At 39.6% G+C, this 14,992-nt stretch overlaps 1 protein-coding gene across 9 annotated transcripts in view; it reads left to right on the top strand.

Annotated features, from left to right (window-relative positions):
• tbc1d5 (TBC1 domain family, member 5) overlaps positions 1-14,992 on the top strand; it is a 478,503-nt gene that overhangs the window by 448,650 nt on the left and 14,861 nt on the right. For all 9 annotated transcript variants that reach the window (XM_080209683.1, XM_080209656.1, XM_080209674.1 and 6 more), the window contains one exon: positions 11,564-11,749. In XM_080209683.1, the coding sequence (XP_080065809.1) occupies positions 11,564-11,749 (186 nt within the window). The remainder of the gene's footprint in view (positions 1-11,563; positions 11,750-14,992) is intronic.

The following is a 14,992-nucleotide window of genomic DNA, read 5'->3' as shown; positions in this document are numbered from 1 at the left end:
CCTGAATGTGCTAAAATCCTGTATAGGTTTTTATATTATTTAACTTGGGAAAGAATCAGTATTGCAATATCTCCATCAACAAAGGCTGAAAAACCACAAAGAAATATGGTCTGCTTAAGAACCTTGAGCCTTTGCATGGGATGTGATCATCACATATACTTCTGTTTAAAATACTTAGTTCATAAGAACTAGGAGCAGGAGTAGGCCTTCTGGCCCCTTGAGCTTGCTCTGCCATTCAATAAGGTCATGGCTGATCTTTTTATGGACTCAGCTCGACTTCCCCACCCACTCACCATAACCTTTAATTCTTTTATTGTTCAGAAGTTTATCTATCCTTGCCTTAAAATCATTCAATGAGATAGCCTCAACTGCTTCACTGGGCAGGGAATTCCAGATTCACAACCCTTTGTGTGAAGAAGTTCCTCTTCAACTCAGTCCTAAATCTGCTTCCCCTTATTTTGAGGCTATGCCCCTTAAGATGCTTACTTTTTAAAGTAAGGATCTTAATTCTTAAGATTCTTACTTTTTCGACCCATCTTCAGTGGTAATCTTGGTTTATGGTTCAAAGATATGGGAAATATTATTTTGTTTATTAATTCTGTAGGAGTTTTCAAAAGTTTGTTTCCAATCCTTGGTTTCCAATGCATGCTTTTCTGTTTTTTGCACCGTGGTATCAACTTGCCAAAGTCTACCCAATTAAATGGGCTCAGTTGACTAATTCATATGCTTCTTTAGCCAATGCCCTTTCATTAGTTTATTACCTGCAGAGAATGCCTCTGTTCCATCTCAAGATTGGCGTTCAACACACACTTACTTTATCTTCTGAGGGTTGGTTTGGACCAGTTTTGGATAGCTGGTTTATGATGCAGAGCCATACCATCAGTCTGGGTTCAGTTCACATACTGGCTGAAGTTATTCATGAAACCTGCCTTCTCAACCTTGCCTGTCGCCTGAGGTGTGGTGACCCTCAGGTTAAATCACCTAATTTGGAAATATTTCACCTTTGTGAGATGGTGGGCATGTTAGGGTACAGCGACTGGGGTCTGCCAGTGTTTGTGTGCAGAAGGTAATTTATGGTATTTGATAAATGTGATGGAAGATTCCTAATTTTTATGTGTGTTTGAGGTCATAGGCATCAAGAAAGATGAATCTTGAGGTCTGCTAATATTGAGGATTCACACCCTAGAGCATATGGCCTAAGCCCCTGCTATCTAGTCATGGGGTGGCACTGCTTTTCCAGCCCACCAGCCTGAAATTGGTTTCCAAAGTATTCTGAACTGGAAACAACAGATATTTTAGCAGTCTCTTCCTTAAAATCATGTCCATATCAAACCATATTATCAATGAATGATTGTCAATCAAGATAAACATCGTGCATAGGTTCAAAGATTGGACAATCTCACAGTATAAGGAGATGCATGTATTATTAATGTTCTAGTGGTAAATGTTACTTTCATATTTAATACAGTAGTGTACATGTCATAGTACTTTATACCCGTACCCAAATGTTCTTCATGTTGATCGTTCAACTACAAAGCTGAAATTGCATAAGGAAGATTTGAAAGAGCCTATACTTTCACAGCCCACAGTGCTTTCAGTATTTTGTTTGGCTCGAGTTCTAGCATCTAAATATGTACTCTGATTTGCATCTCTCATTTAAAGGAATTGGTGAGAATCTGTTTTGTCTTTGAGGGTTGTCAGTCTTTGGAATTCTCTTTCACAGAGGGCATTGAAGGCTGGGTCACTGAATGCATTGAAGGTTGAGGTAGATAGTTGTTTGATCAAACTGGGAGTTAAGGGTCATAGAGGGTCGGCATAAAAACGGAGCTAAGGCCTCTACCATTGCTGGCTGTGCCTTCAGTTGCCCAAGTCCTAAGCTCTGGAAATCCTTGGCTAAACCCCTTTTCCTCTCTGCCTTACTTTCTTCCTTTAAGATGCTCCTTAAAACCTATCTATTTAGCTGAGCTTTTGAACATCTGTCTTAATATATCCTTACATGATGCGTTTTTTTTTAAATAAGTTCTTTGTCAACTACACCTGCATCCCAGGAACAAATTTAAAAATGTGCCTTGGGGCATTTTGTAACATTAAAGGCTCTATATAAATACAAGTTATTATTGTTTTGTACTACTTGTCTTTGTTTCTCTACTTCTACCATTCAGTTGTTTAAGGTACCACATCATTTATTGCATGTGTAACATACATGATATAATTAATTCTGCATTCCTGTTTTGAGTACGCTGACTACATAATCATGCCATTCTGTCCACTTCTACTTTTGCGTAGAAGCATTTAAAGAATAGTTGATGGATGTCTGAGTTATATAACTAATATCATAGTTTCATGGACATTTACAACACAGGAGACCATTCAGCCTATTGTGTCCAGCAAAGGTCACTAAAGATCTGACTACACTCATTCCATTTTCCAGCACTCGGTCCATAGCCCTGGAGGTTACAGCAGTGCAAGTGATCTCAATACTTTGTCAATGTTGCAAGAGTTTCTGATTCAACCACTCTTTCAGGCTGAGAGTTCCAGACCCTTACCACTCTGAGTAAAAAAATTTCTCCTCAACTCCAATCTTAGCCTTCTATCACTTACCTTAAATCTATGCCCCCTGGTTATTGACCCCTCTCCTAATGGAAAAAGTGCTTTCCAATCCATTCTATCTATGCGTACGTAATCTTATACACCTCTTTCAGGTCTTCTCTCAAACTTCACTGCTTTAAGGAAAACAGCCCCAACCTACTTGATCTTTTCTCATAGCCCAGGCAGCATCCTGGTAAATCTCCTCTGTACCCTCTTCAGTGTAATCACATCCTTCATACAATGTGTCATTTTGCTCACTGTTGTAAATGTAATATCTATTTCAAGTTATTACTAATGCCACTAGATTCATACTAGAAGATTTTGTTCCTAATGAATCACTTTTAGTTTTGCAATATACATTAGCAAATTAATTTTATAGCATTAGTATGAATTGCTGATTTCTAATCACAGCTTAAAGGAAAGAATTTACCCCACTTTAATTGACTAAATTGACTTTGTTTTTGTGACACAAATGTTGAATATGTAGCAAGTAAGGTAATATTTCATTAACCATTCAGAACCATGTGAAGGTATTTTTAAAAATATTTAAGTATTACAGTCATTCTCAGATGAAATAAGTGTTTATTGAAACAAAAAGACACGCAAACAAAAGGTGTTTTGTTTTTCCCTCTAAAAGAACAGTTTATTGTCATCCAAATGTAGATCATCTTGTAATGTTTATTTGTCATTGTGCTTATGTATAGTATTAATGCAATGTGTTAGTTACAACATGAGCCTGTAACTGCGCAGATTTCATAGTTATAATAACCCATTAGTGATGACTAAATATTAATTACAACAGGTGAAATGGCTTGGAATCCATTCTAAAAGTAGTGTACCACAATCATTAGCAAGGTCATACTTGTTTTTTTACTTGTACAAATGCTGCCAAACATGGCTAAAGTTGTGTTACAGCAATAACAATTCCATTACACTTGGAAGGTACTTTGAGACAAAACCAGGTTTATTTTTAGTCTGTTACTATATTGTTCACCCACTAAATGGAACTGGATTACATGAGAATGAAAGCCACATGCCACTTGTCAAACAGGGGACAGCAAAACACAATAGTTGAAAAACAAAATCTAATTTCTAGAGTCATGTATTTCAAAAGCCATTCTAGGCAATTGGTAATTGTGTTGCATAAGTTCATAGCATTGGAAAATTTACAGTACCTTATATATTTGACTTAAACTATTTTTTTCAAGTATTTTCTTTTGCTGTTTTTTATTCTTTTGATGTTGTGGTGATCAAACCCAGGTAGCTTCAGAAACAGTTACTTGATTGAATCAGTACTGGATCCTACTTAAAAATGTTTGTACAGTATATGTGAAGGACACGCAGAGGTGATTGAGTGAGGATGAGTGATGAGAAAGAAAGACAGACATGGAGAAATAGAGAGAGCTTGGTGGCTGTCCCTTTCTGAATCAATAGAGAGGTACAGGCACATGTAATTGATTTTGATAATCTTTATTGTGCCTCACCTTTGAACAATGAACTGGAAAGGAAATTAAAGAAAATACCACACCTGACACAGAAGCTATCTCTACGTGTAGTCAGAGGAAATTCAGAAAACCAAAACCTTAAAATTAAGAACCATCTCACAATTTCACAAAATAGTGCCGATCGGTAGTTTTGCTAATAAATACTAAGGTCGAAAACTGAAAATGAAATTTTATTTATAGATAATAACTAAATGTGGAAGCCAAGATTTGTTTAACAAAGAAGCTCTGGTTTATAATTCCAAAGTAGATTTAGTGTTGTGAAAAGGCAAAGTGAGGAAGTAAAAATGGAGGTTAGAAAGGCTTTTTTTTAAAGGCTAGTAGGTAATAAATAATGAGGGTTTCTTTAAGCATGTAAAAAGTACAATATTAGTCAAGAGAGGGAAGAACAGCTCAAGGATGAAGAAGGAATTCTAATTTTCACAGATAAGGTTATGGAGGAGGTACTGGGCAAGATTTTGTTGTAGCAAGATATGTTTTTGATTACGCTTGTCCCTGCACCCTTCAGATGGAAAAAAATCTGCCCACAAAGTTTTTGAAAATGGAAGCTGGTAATGGTGCAGTGAAGGAAACAAGACGCCTGGGGCCTGAATGTACAGAGATACCAATAGACTATCTCCTTAACCAGTATGAATTAAGAATTAGGAAATAAATAGAGGGTAGTGGATGAATTAAAGGAGGCAAATTTAATGGGCCAAAATAACAGTTAACCTATTGGCATTCACTTTTATGTGTCTATAAGTGTTGCAGCAACTTCAGGAGAGAGCAGACGTGCATTTAAATGCTAGCTGCAAAGGCTGCTATCCTAATTAAGCTGTTCCACTGTTAGCTTCAAAAAAATAACATTTTCATGACTGCCTTATCATGTACTGAATGGCATGAGGTTGCTATAGTTGCTTGGTACTTATGAACTAAATTCACGACCAAATAGTTGAGACTAGTCATTACAAGCCTAAGTAGCCCTTTAATGGCATCATTGTAAATTACTGTCAGTAAACTTCTATTAGAACTATTGATTATTAGATGTCAATTTTTGAGAACATTATTTTTTCTCTCTCAATCCATGTTTCTTTCCCACTCTATTTCTTTCTGCAACTGATTCAACATTGAATTCTCTCACTAATTTACCCTTCCTCTCATTCCTTCCACTGTTTATTTCTCAATCTTTGAATCTGATTGGTTATGAAATATTCTGTTACTTTCCTTATTCACTGAGGTCCAAGATGCTCGGTTTCTCTCAACATATGTGTGTCAGCATGCATTTCATTACAAATGATGGATGAGATCCTAAATAAATATTTCTCATTGGTATTTACTATTGAGAAAAGCATGGATGTTAGGGAATTTGGGGAAATAAATAGTGACATCTCGAGGAATGTACATATTATAGGGAAGGAGATGCTGGAAGTCTTAAAGCACATCAAGGTAGGTAAATTCCCAGAACGTGATGAAATGTATCCCAAATGTAGGGAGGAAATTTGCAGGTCCCCTAGTAGAGATCTTTGAATCATCAACAGCCAGAGATGAGGTGCCTGAAGATTGGAGGTTGGCAAATGTGCCTTTGTTTAAGAAGGGCTGCTGGGAAAAGCCTGGGAACTACAGATCAGTGAGTCTAATGTCTGTAATGGGGAAGTTGTCAGAAAGTATTCTGAGAGACAGGATCTACAGGCATTTAGAGAGGCAAACACTGATTAGGGACAGTCAGCAAGGCTTTTTGAGTGGAAAGTCATGTCTCCTAAATTTGATTGAATTTTTTGAAAGGGTAACGAAGAAGGTAGATGAGGGCAGTGCAGTTGATGTTGTCTACATGGATTTTAGCAAGTTCTTTGACAAGGTACTGCATGGTAAGTTGTTGCATACGGTTAAATTTCACGGGATCAGAATCTCATGGGATCATGCGGAGCAGGCTCAAGGGGCCAGATGGCCTACTCCTGCTCCCAGTTCTTATGTTCTTGATCCAGGGTGAAGTAGCCAATTGGATACAAAATTGGCTTGACGACAGAAGACTGAGGGTGGTTGTAGAAGGGCTGTTTTTCAAACTGGAGGCTTATGACCAGCGGTGTGCCTCAGGGGTTGGTGTTGGGTCTGCTGTTATTTATTTATATTAATGATTTGGATGAGAATTTATGGGGCATGGTTAGTGAGTTTTCAGATGATACCAAGATTGGTGGCATAGTGGACAGTGAAGAAGACTATCTTGGATTGCAACGGGATCTTGATCAATTCGGCCAGTGGACCAATGAATGACAGATAGAATTTAATTTAGATAAATGTGAGGTGATGTATTTTGGTAGATTGAATTGGGGCAGGACCTACTCAGTTAATGGTAGAGCATTGAGAGACAGATTAGGACAAAGAGATCCAGGAGCACAGGTTCATAGTTCCTTGAAAATGGAGTCACAGGTAGATAGGGTGGTGAAGAAGGCATGCTTGGTTTCATTGGTTAGAACATTGAATACAGGAGTTGGGACACCTTGTTGAAGTTGTACAAGACATTAATAAGGCCACAGTCAGAATATCATGTCACCCTACTATAGAAATGATATTATTAAACTAGAAAGAGTGCAGAAAAGATTTACTAGGATGCTACTGGGACTTGATTTGAGTTATAAGGAGAGGTTGGATAGACTGGGACATTTTTTCCCCTGGAGCATAGGAAGTTTACAGAGGACTATAACATAATGAGGGGCATAGATGCGGTAGATAGTTAACATCTTTTCCCAAAGATAGGGGAATATTAAACTAGAGGTTATAGATTTAAGGTGAGAGGGGGGAGATACAAAAGGGTCCAGAGAGTCAATCTTTTCACTCAGAGTGGCAAGTATCTGGAATGAGCTGGCAGAGGCAGTAGTAGAGGCGAATACAATTTTGTCATTTAAAAAATGTTTAGACAGTTACATGGATAAGATGGGTATAGCGGGATATGGGCCAAATGCCGGGAATTGGGCCTAGTTTAGTGGTAAAAACTGGGCGGCATGGACAAGCTGGTCGAAGAGCCTGTTTCCGTGCTATAAACTTTATTGTATTTTGTTAATCCCTGTGATAGTAAAATACAATTGTCATGGGAACCTGAACAATTATCACAGTAGAATAAAAATGCAGAGCAACATTTGCAAGCTGTTTCATTCATTTCTATCATTCCAGTTTTCTTCTCTATGCACTACGCTCAATGTAATTTAAACAGGATGAATCCTCAGTTAAAAAAAAAATTAGGCTTTTGCTCATATGGAAGATAAACATCAACATAAACAGTTTGGGGCACGATCTGTCCAACATCCAGTTTCTCCTTGTGTTTTCCTGGTTTTCTTGTTGTTGTTCAAACCTGACTACAGTATCAGTTCTTAGTCATTCCAGATCCTCCCCAAAACAGAATCCACAACTAAGCAATGATTCTGCTGACTTCAAATGAGTAGAGTTATCATGGGAACCTGAGCATTTATTGAACTATTAAACTACCTGCCATTGTTTCCAAGCTGCTGGTCAAAATGCTCAGTCCTAAACTTGCCTGTCCTATTGTCCTATAATTTAACCCCTTTAAAGCTGTATTTTAAAATGAATTACAACAAGAATCTTCTGTGCCAGAGTAGTTTCAAATACTAAAATGTAACACTCATCTGTTACTGAACAGCCAGGAAGGAAAATGAGCGTTATAGCCGATATAAGGTTTGCTAAAGTCCTTCATATAGTGATGTGGATTGAATATATAATGATAACTAAGCTATTTGCACACCATTTAATTTTTAAATCTAAGCTATCAAAGTGACTGACAGATCAAAATTATTAATTATGTCATGTAATTGGCAACTAAACCTTAAGATTTGGGAATGGAATTGATCAAAGGCATTATCTGTTAACCAGATTTTAAAACATGTTCATATATCTAGCATTTAAAAGCTACAGAACTTAGAGAACAGAAAGACAATTAACCCACTGTGCTTATTGCTGGTAGCAACATGTCAATGCTGCTTTCTATTCTGATTTCATTTGTCTGTTCTTAAGCTGAACTTTTTTATAATGTTTATTTTCAGATGTGTGGCCAGTTCCTTTTGGATGATGGAGGGAGATGGTGGCATTGTGGCAATGCCACTAGACTAATACTCCAGAGTCTAGGCCGCTGCTGTGGAGTAACAACAGCTAGTAGAATTTAAATTCAGTTAATTAACAAATCTGGAACTGTTAACTAGTATTATAAATAGTGACTATGTAACTGTCACTGATTGTTCTTTAAATTCACCTGTTTCACTTATGTCCTTTAGGAAAGGAAATTTTACCTGGTCTGTTCTGTATGTGACTCCAAATGCATAGCAATGTAGTTGAGTCTCAAGTGTCTGCTGAAATAACCTAGCAAGCCACTCAGCTAAAGGGAAGTTAGGGATGGGAAAAAATGCTGGCCTTGTTAGTGAGACCCAGACCACATAAAAGAATAAAAGAACAAAAATCTGCCTCAAGCACTTTTCTTCATTTTTTTTTTAATGTTTGTTTTGATATCTCTTTGTCAATTTAAAATTTCTTTTAAAAAACCCCTTTACTTTAGTCACAATGTATTGACCTTAACCACCCCATTCTTACTGCTGTTCCATTGTTTGATCTGATTTTTTTCTACATATAAATCTGTTTTTTGTCATTACCTTCACCTTGGGCTCATCCTCTTATCACTTTTCAATATGAACCTAATTAGATTGTTATCACTATTCTCCTACTTTCAGTTTGTTTACTTGTTTTGCTTTGTCCTTTGCCTTTCTAAAAATATCTAGTCTGCTAATTTCTACTGATTGGAAGACAAGATTCAGTGCAATGGTTGTTGTCTTGAAATCAAAATGATGTCAGCACTGTGCACACACACACTCTGGCTCTGGCTCAGGCTCTGCCAAACAGTGCTGGGAACTTGCTCCCAAAGTGTGGGGAATTGGCAAATTGTGAAGTCACTCAGTGTGTAATGTTGAACTGTTGAGAAGGGTGTCATTTTGAAACTTAATGCTAGACCTAACACCTCTCAGCCTCACATTCAACAGCAGGAAGGTCCTCTCCAACAGTATCATTTAAAGGGTAATTAATGACTTTTGGGTTAATTGCCAGTTGATTTTTAATGTGTCTGGGTGAGTTTGTGGAAGTATTTGGTGGTTTGCGCTCTTGCTTGCAGTTACTGAAGTCCCCAGGGTGTTAAGTAGCAGGTACTAAAGGAATATTTATTTTGAGGCTTCTGCTCAGAACAGTTGTTCCCACACATGGACACAATATCTTCTATCCCTCTTTGCCTGCAGCATGTAGGAGAATGAACAGAGGCAATACAGAGGACAACAAGCTGCTGGAAACCTATGAAAGTCTCTCTCTTGGCAGGTAGCCATATCTACCCCAGGATGTCAGGGAACAACTTTCTGAACTCAAACTCAGTGAGAAAGTGTGCATGATATTTCTCTTTCACATGGCGGAAACTAGAGATGGGCTTGCAGGACAACTCCAAAGCAGCTCCGTGGGCATGGTGGCAGTGGGAAAGAGGAGAGGGCAGTGCATCTTCAGTACAAGCTCAGATGTTACTGTTTGTTCGTGCTACAAGGAAAGTTGAAACATTGGCTATCAGACACTGCACCATAGCTGGATCAACAGTGTGAAAATAGAATTGTTCACCAATTCCACACTGAAGGGATGGACCTCGAGCTCTTTGCAAAGACATTGGCAAAGTTGATGTTGCACATCACCATATTCCATGATGGTAACCATAGATTTTCAGACAGGCCTACCAAAGCATTTCCATGTACATACCCATCAACATTCTCCTCTAAACTGCCCCATCTGAGTTCTCATTGGAGTTCTCAGCATAGCTGACAGCCTTGTTCTCTGGTGAGCTTATATCAGTGCTATCTTTTCCTTCTGTCCAGCTACAGGGCACAAGTCCCAGTGACTCACCATGTGCAAGCTCCACCTCTAAGCTCTCCTCTAAAGTACATGCCATCTCAGTATATCAGCTGGTAACTGTGAGTGAAATGGAGTGATTCTTCTTCCTCACCAGCCCTTTCTTACTCTTCCACTTCCTGGTCCTGCACTCTTTGGCCGGGTTGCAGTTCTTGGGTATTTGAAAGGCAAGTCCACAAGGGTTGGGTCATGGTGAGAGAATGGGTAAAATAAGAAGTACAAGCTTACACAATATGCAGCTTATAACTTAGAAGAGATTATGGCAATGAAGGGTCAGCAGGGTCTGAGGAGGAGATTAGATATGAGCAAACAGTCATCCTCAATAGTTTTAGAACTGTCAATATCCAATACCTCAGTCATAACCGGTCCAATCATATTGAGAACTTTCTTCTCCATTTGGGTGAGAACATGTGCTTGTTCCTAACTGAACTGGGTGCTGTTTATTGTGAATGTGCATGATTTAGTCTTGCAAGTAAGAGAGCAAATTCTGTCTGTGAGTATGATGCAGTCTGCTTGGATGATTTGCCTGTCATGGTTGAATAGTGGCAGGTTGTGAAAGCTATGAGATGTGGCTATGAGGCTAAAGCGGTATGCGGGGAAGGTTAATGCGAAGATGAGCCATGGTTCATAGAGACTGTGATAGGTGAGTTCTTCTCCAGGATGAGAGTCAAACAAAGAACAATACAGCACAGAAACAGGGCCTTCAGTCCTCCAAGCCTGCACTGATCATGTGTTCCTAACTACACCATTTGTATCCCTCTATTCCCAGTCTGTTCATGTGACACCCTCTGTGTAAAAAACATTCCCCACATATCTGTATTGAACCTTGCCCCCCTTACCTTGAATTTGTCACCTCTTGTGTTTGTCATTTCCAACCTGGGAAAAAGCTTCCAACTATTCACCCTACCTATGCCCTTCATAATTTTATAAACTTCTATTATGTCGCCCCTCAACCTCCGTCTTTCCAGGGAGAACGACCCTAGTTTACTCAATCTCAACTCATAGCTAAGACCCCCCATACCAGGCAACATTCTGTAAATCTTTAATGTACTCTCTCCAAAGCAAAAGTCATTTTCCCTTGCTAAACTAAACACCTTTACTTTCTTACTACAACTTACAGGTTTTTAACTTGGCATAACTTAGCTTCCACTGATATCTCCTCTTTTTTTCCCTGCTATTGGTGATGTCCTATACTAGAACAATGGCCCCATAATGACCTTTGGCAGTTTAAAAGGAGATGAAGAGGATGGCGTTGAACATTTATCTTAACTCATAAGATGATACCCAGAACTGTTGCGGATTCCAAAATCAGATGATTGGCATAATTGCATTTTTATTTCCTGCTTCTCAATTAACATCATTATTTTAAGATAAGTTGAAATTGAGCGATATATGTACCTATTGCTTTGTATGTGACTGATGAAGGAAAAAAGTGTGTATGTGTATATCTTTTAAAATCAAAATCATTCATATGTATTTACAAACAGTATTGTTTGCTTTGGAATTCTTGATGACTTTGATTTCTTAGAAAAATTACCATTTATTGTCTCAATTACAAACAGATTAAAGACATTCTGAAAGGATCTCTGCGCTTTAACCAGAGTCAGCTGGAAGCAGAGGAAAATGAAGAGATTACAATAGCAGATAACCATTACTGTTCCAGTAGTCGAGGAGAAGTTGCAGAAGGTGAGAGCAACAAGTTGCGGATTGCTGACAGGGAGATGCAAGCCACTGTGAAAAGAGAAGAGGTAACTTCATTCAAATATCCACCTCACTTAAATAATTAAACATTAGAAGGTGCTACATATGAATGTTGTAAGATAAATTCAACTTCAGTTCTGTGTTCAAAATGCAAATGTTGTACCCTATTTTGGGGCAAAGTAAAGATTTTATTTTTCGTTATGCTTTGAGAGGGGTGGCTAGTCACTTATAGTTGAACAGTTTCATGCAGTAAAATCATTTAGAAGCATGGCAGTAAAGCTGCTGCTTTGTGGCAGCTGGACACATTGACTGGTATCTGAATGAGGCACCTGGAGTTTAGCTTTTCGCTGAAGTGAAGTTGGTCTTTGGCATCTATCCTAAAGGAAACTGTTAAAATGATTTGTTCTCAGGCAAGAATTGCAGATCAAATCCTAACAGCTGATGAGTAAATGGCTCAATCAGTGAAAGCACAGAAATCAACACTAATTTGGATTGTTGTAAGGATGAATGAAAGTTTTGTATTTTTAATGTAACATCTGTGCAGATTTTAGTGTTCATTTCAGCATTAAGATTCAAATACATCACGCTGCCCCTACTCCCCCCATGGGTTATCCTTTGACTCATCTTTTAACTCTCCTTCCTTTGATAACAGTGTTAAAATATATTTTTATTCATTCCCCTTTTCACTCCAAACATTTCACTCAAATTGGACAGATCTGAAACATTGTCCTTATTCATCCTTGCAGAAATCATGCAAACTCTTTCATCCTGTAATGCATAATCCATCTACCCCAGAAATATTGCCTTGAGTTCCATTGTGATTCACGATACTGGAGAAAGCCACTGATTGGTGTTGAGTATATGCAGCAAGGTATATCATCCAGTTATTTTTGAAAAATCATTATGATGTTTATTGTTTACAGTTCATGAAATTTTAGCGAGACTAAAATGAATATTTGTTTGCTTTTTTACCATAACATTAGTAGAGCCATTGGCATCTTCACTGGCTTTCTTCAATCCTCCCTCAGTCCTCTTTCTCTGTTATCCACCCATCCCATTTTTCTTCTTCCTCTGTTTTTACCCTAAATTTATCCTTCAGTATGGCCAGGATAAGGCTGTTGAGTCTTTGTTTCCAATATCTGAACTTAGTTCTCTTTATTTTTCTAACTGTACTTAGCAACCCTTTTGATTCCCAGACTCCTACTCTGGATCTAACTCACTTGTTTGTCTTTCTCTTCATCCAGCTAATTCTGAGCATTCTCCGCCATACCCAAATTCAAAAGCTGTTATCCTCTTCAGAGTACTGTTCTTGCACCCATAGGGCAAGATGTCATTGGAAATTGGCAAAGGCCAATGGCAGATGGGAAATGTGGCCTTTAAATCACAGATGGCAATGGGTGTTCTTTTTGCCATATAGTGCGGCACTTAGTGCCAGATATTTTCATGCATGAGCTCCACGCTGCATCACTAGTGTGGCAGCCCCTGAATTGCTCGCCTTGCCGTCACCTGAGTGCAACAGTCACTGGGGAGGAGACCACATTCAAAGGTCACCCCAGTGCACACCAGTCACATTTCGTAGGCCACTGGAACATGATGGCTGCCAAGAAATCAGCCCCTGAGTTTTCCGACACCTACCTGGAGAGAGTACTTGATGCTGCAGCAGCACGTTGTGATACGCTGTATTTGCACTCAGGAAGAAAACCAACTAACCAGGTGACAATGGTCAGCACTAACACCCTGTAGAAGAGGACAACCATCCAGTACAGGAAGAGGATGAATGATCTCCTCAATTCTGTCAGGATAAGTCACTCTCAACTCACACATTCACACACCCATTACACATCCACAAGGATCTCACTCACTGCCAGTACAAGGGAAAGGACCATTTGATCTCCCTCACACAAATTCATCTCCCCTGCGGTCATGTCCTCATTTCCTCACTGGTCTCACTCACCATCCACACATGCCAGGCATCCTTATCATCTGCCCTGGCAGGTGTCCTGCTTACGCAGACCATCTATTTTCATGCAGGAGAAGCAGGCACAGAACAGGAAGCAGAGATTCCAGATGGGTTAAGGGATGCCAGAGTTGTAGGTCCTCATGGACTTTGAGGACAGAGCCATTCAGCTGGCCAGGGGAGACATTGACCTGTCTTGTGCTGGTGATGAGGTTGATAGTGATAAACTGAGTGAGAATTCAACACTGCAACATCCATCATTCAACAATGCTGAGAGTCATGTCTCCTGTTTCTCAGGCCTCTGCCATGCCCTTTTGAATGTTCCCTGTCTTTTGAAGGGAAGCAGCCCAGGGAGTCCACCAGCCAGTTTCTCAACTCCACCACCAATAGCAGCACCGAAGAGGGGAGATTCCAAAATAAAAGAACCATCACAGCACTCGCCCACACCCTCCACCAGTTTTTATAAATATATAAAAAGGAGGATGCTGGCTAGGGTGAATGTTGGACTCTTAGAGGATGAGAGGGGGGATTTAGTGGTGGGGGATGAGGAAATGGCTGAGGCCTTGAATAACTTTTTTGCTTCGGTCTTCACGGAGGAGGACGTGAATAGTTTGCTGGGTGTTAACGATGGAAAGATGATAGGAGTGGAGGGCCTGAATGAGATCATTGTTACTAGAGAGGTAGTGCTCGACAGACTAGAAGAACTGATGGTGGACAAGTCCCCAGGACCGGATGGAATGCATCCAAGGGTTCTGAAGGAAATGGCGGAGGTGATAGTGGATGCGCTAGTGATCGTTTTCCAAACTTCGCTGGATTCCGGGGAAGTGCCGGAAGATTGGAAAACGGCTAATGTTACGCCTCTATTTAAGAAGGGTAGCAGGCAAAAGGCAGGGAATTATAGGCCGGTTGGTTTAACGTCTGTTGTAGGAAAAATGCTTGAATCTGTCATCAAAGAGGAAATAGCGAAGCATCTTGAGGAGAATTGTTTGATAGAGCAGACGCAGCACAGATTCGTTAAGGGGAAGTCGTGTCTGACGAATTTATTGGAATTCTATGAGGATGTGTCTAGTGCGGTGGATAGAGGGGAACCGGTGGATGTGGTGTTTCTCGATTTTCAGAGGGTGTTTGATAAGGTGCCGCACAAAAGGTTGTTACAGAAGGTTAGGGGGCATGGAGTTGGGGGTAAGGTGTTAGCGTGGATAGGGGATTGGCTGTCAAATAGGAGGCAGAGAGTGGGGGTCAATGGGTGCTATTCGGATTGGCGGTTGGTGACTAGTGGAGTGCCCCAGGGATCGGTGCTGGGGCCTCAGCTATTTACCATTTATATAGATGA

Source organism: Carcharhinus amblyrhynchos, chromosome 2 (genome assembly GCF_965287045.1).
Source record: "Carcharhinus amblyrhynchos chromosome 2, sCarAmb.v2.hapA, whole genome shotgun sequence".
Classification (NCBI taxonomy): Eukaryota; Metazoa; Chordata; class Chondrichthyes; order Carcharhiniformes; family Carcharhinidae; genus Carcharhinus; species Carcharhinus amblyrhynchos.
Note: the sequence above shows the minus strand (reverse complement) of the source record. Positions and strands in the feature narration are given on the sequence as shown.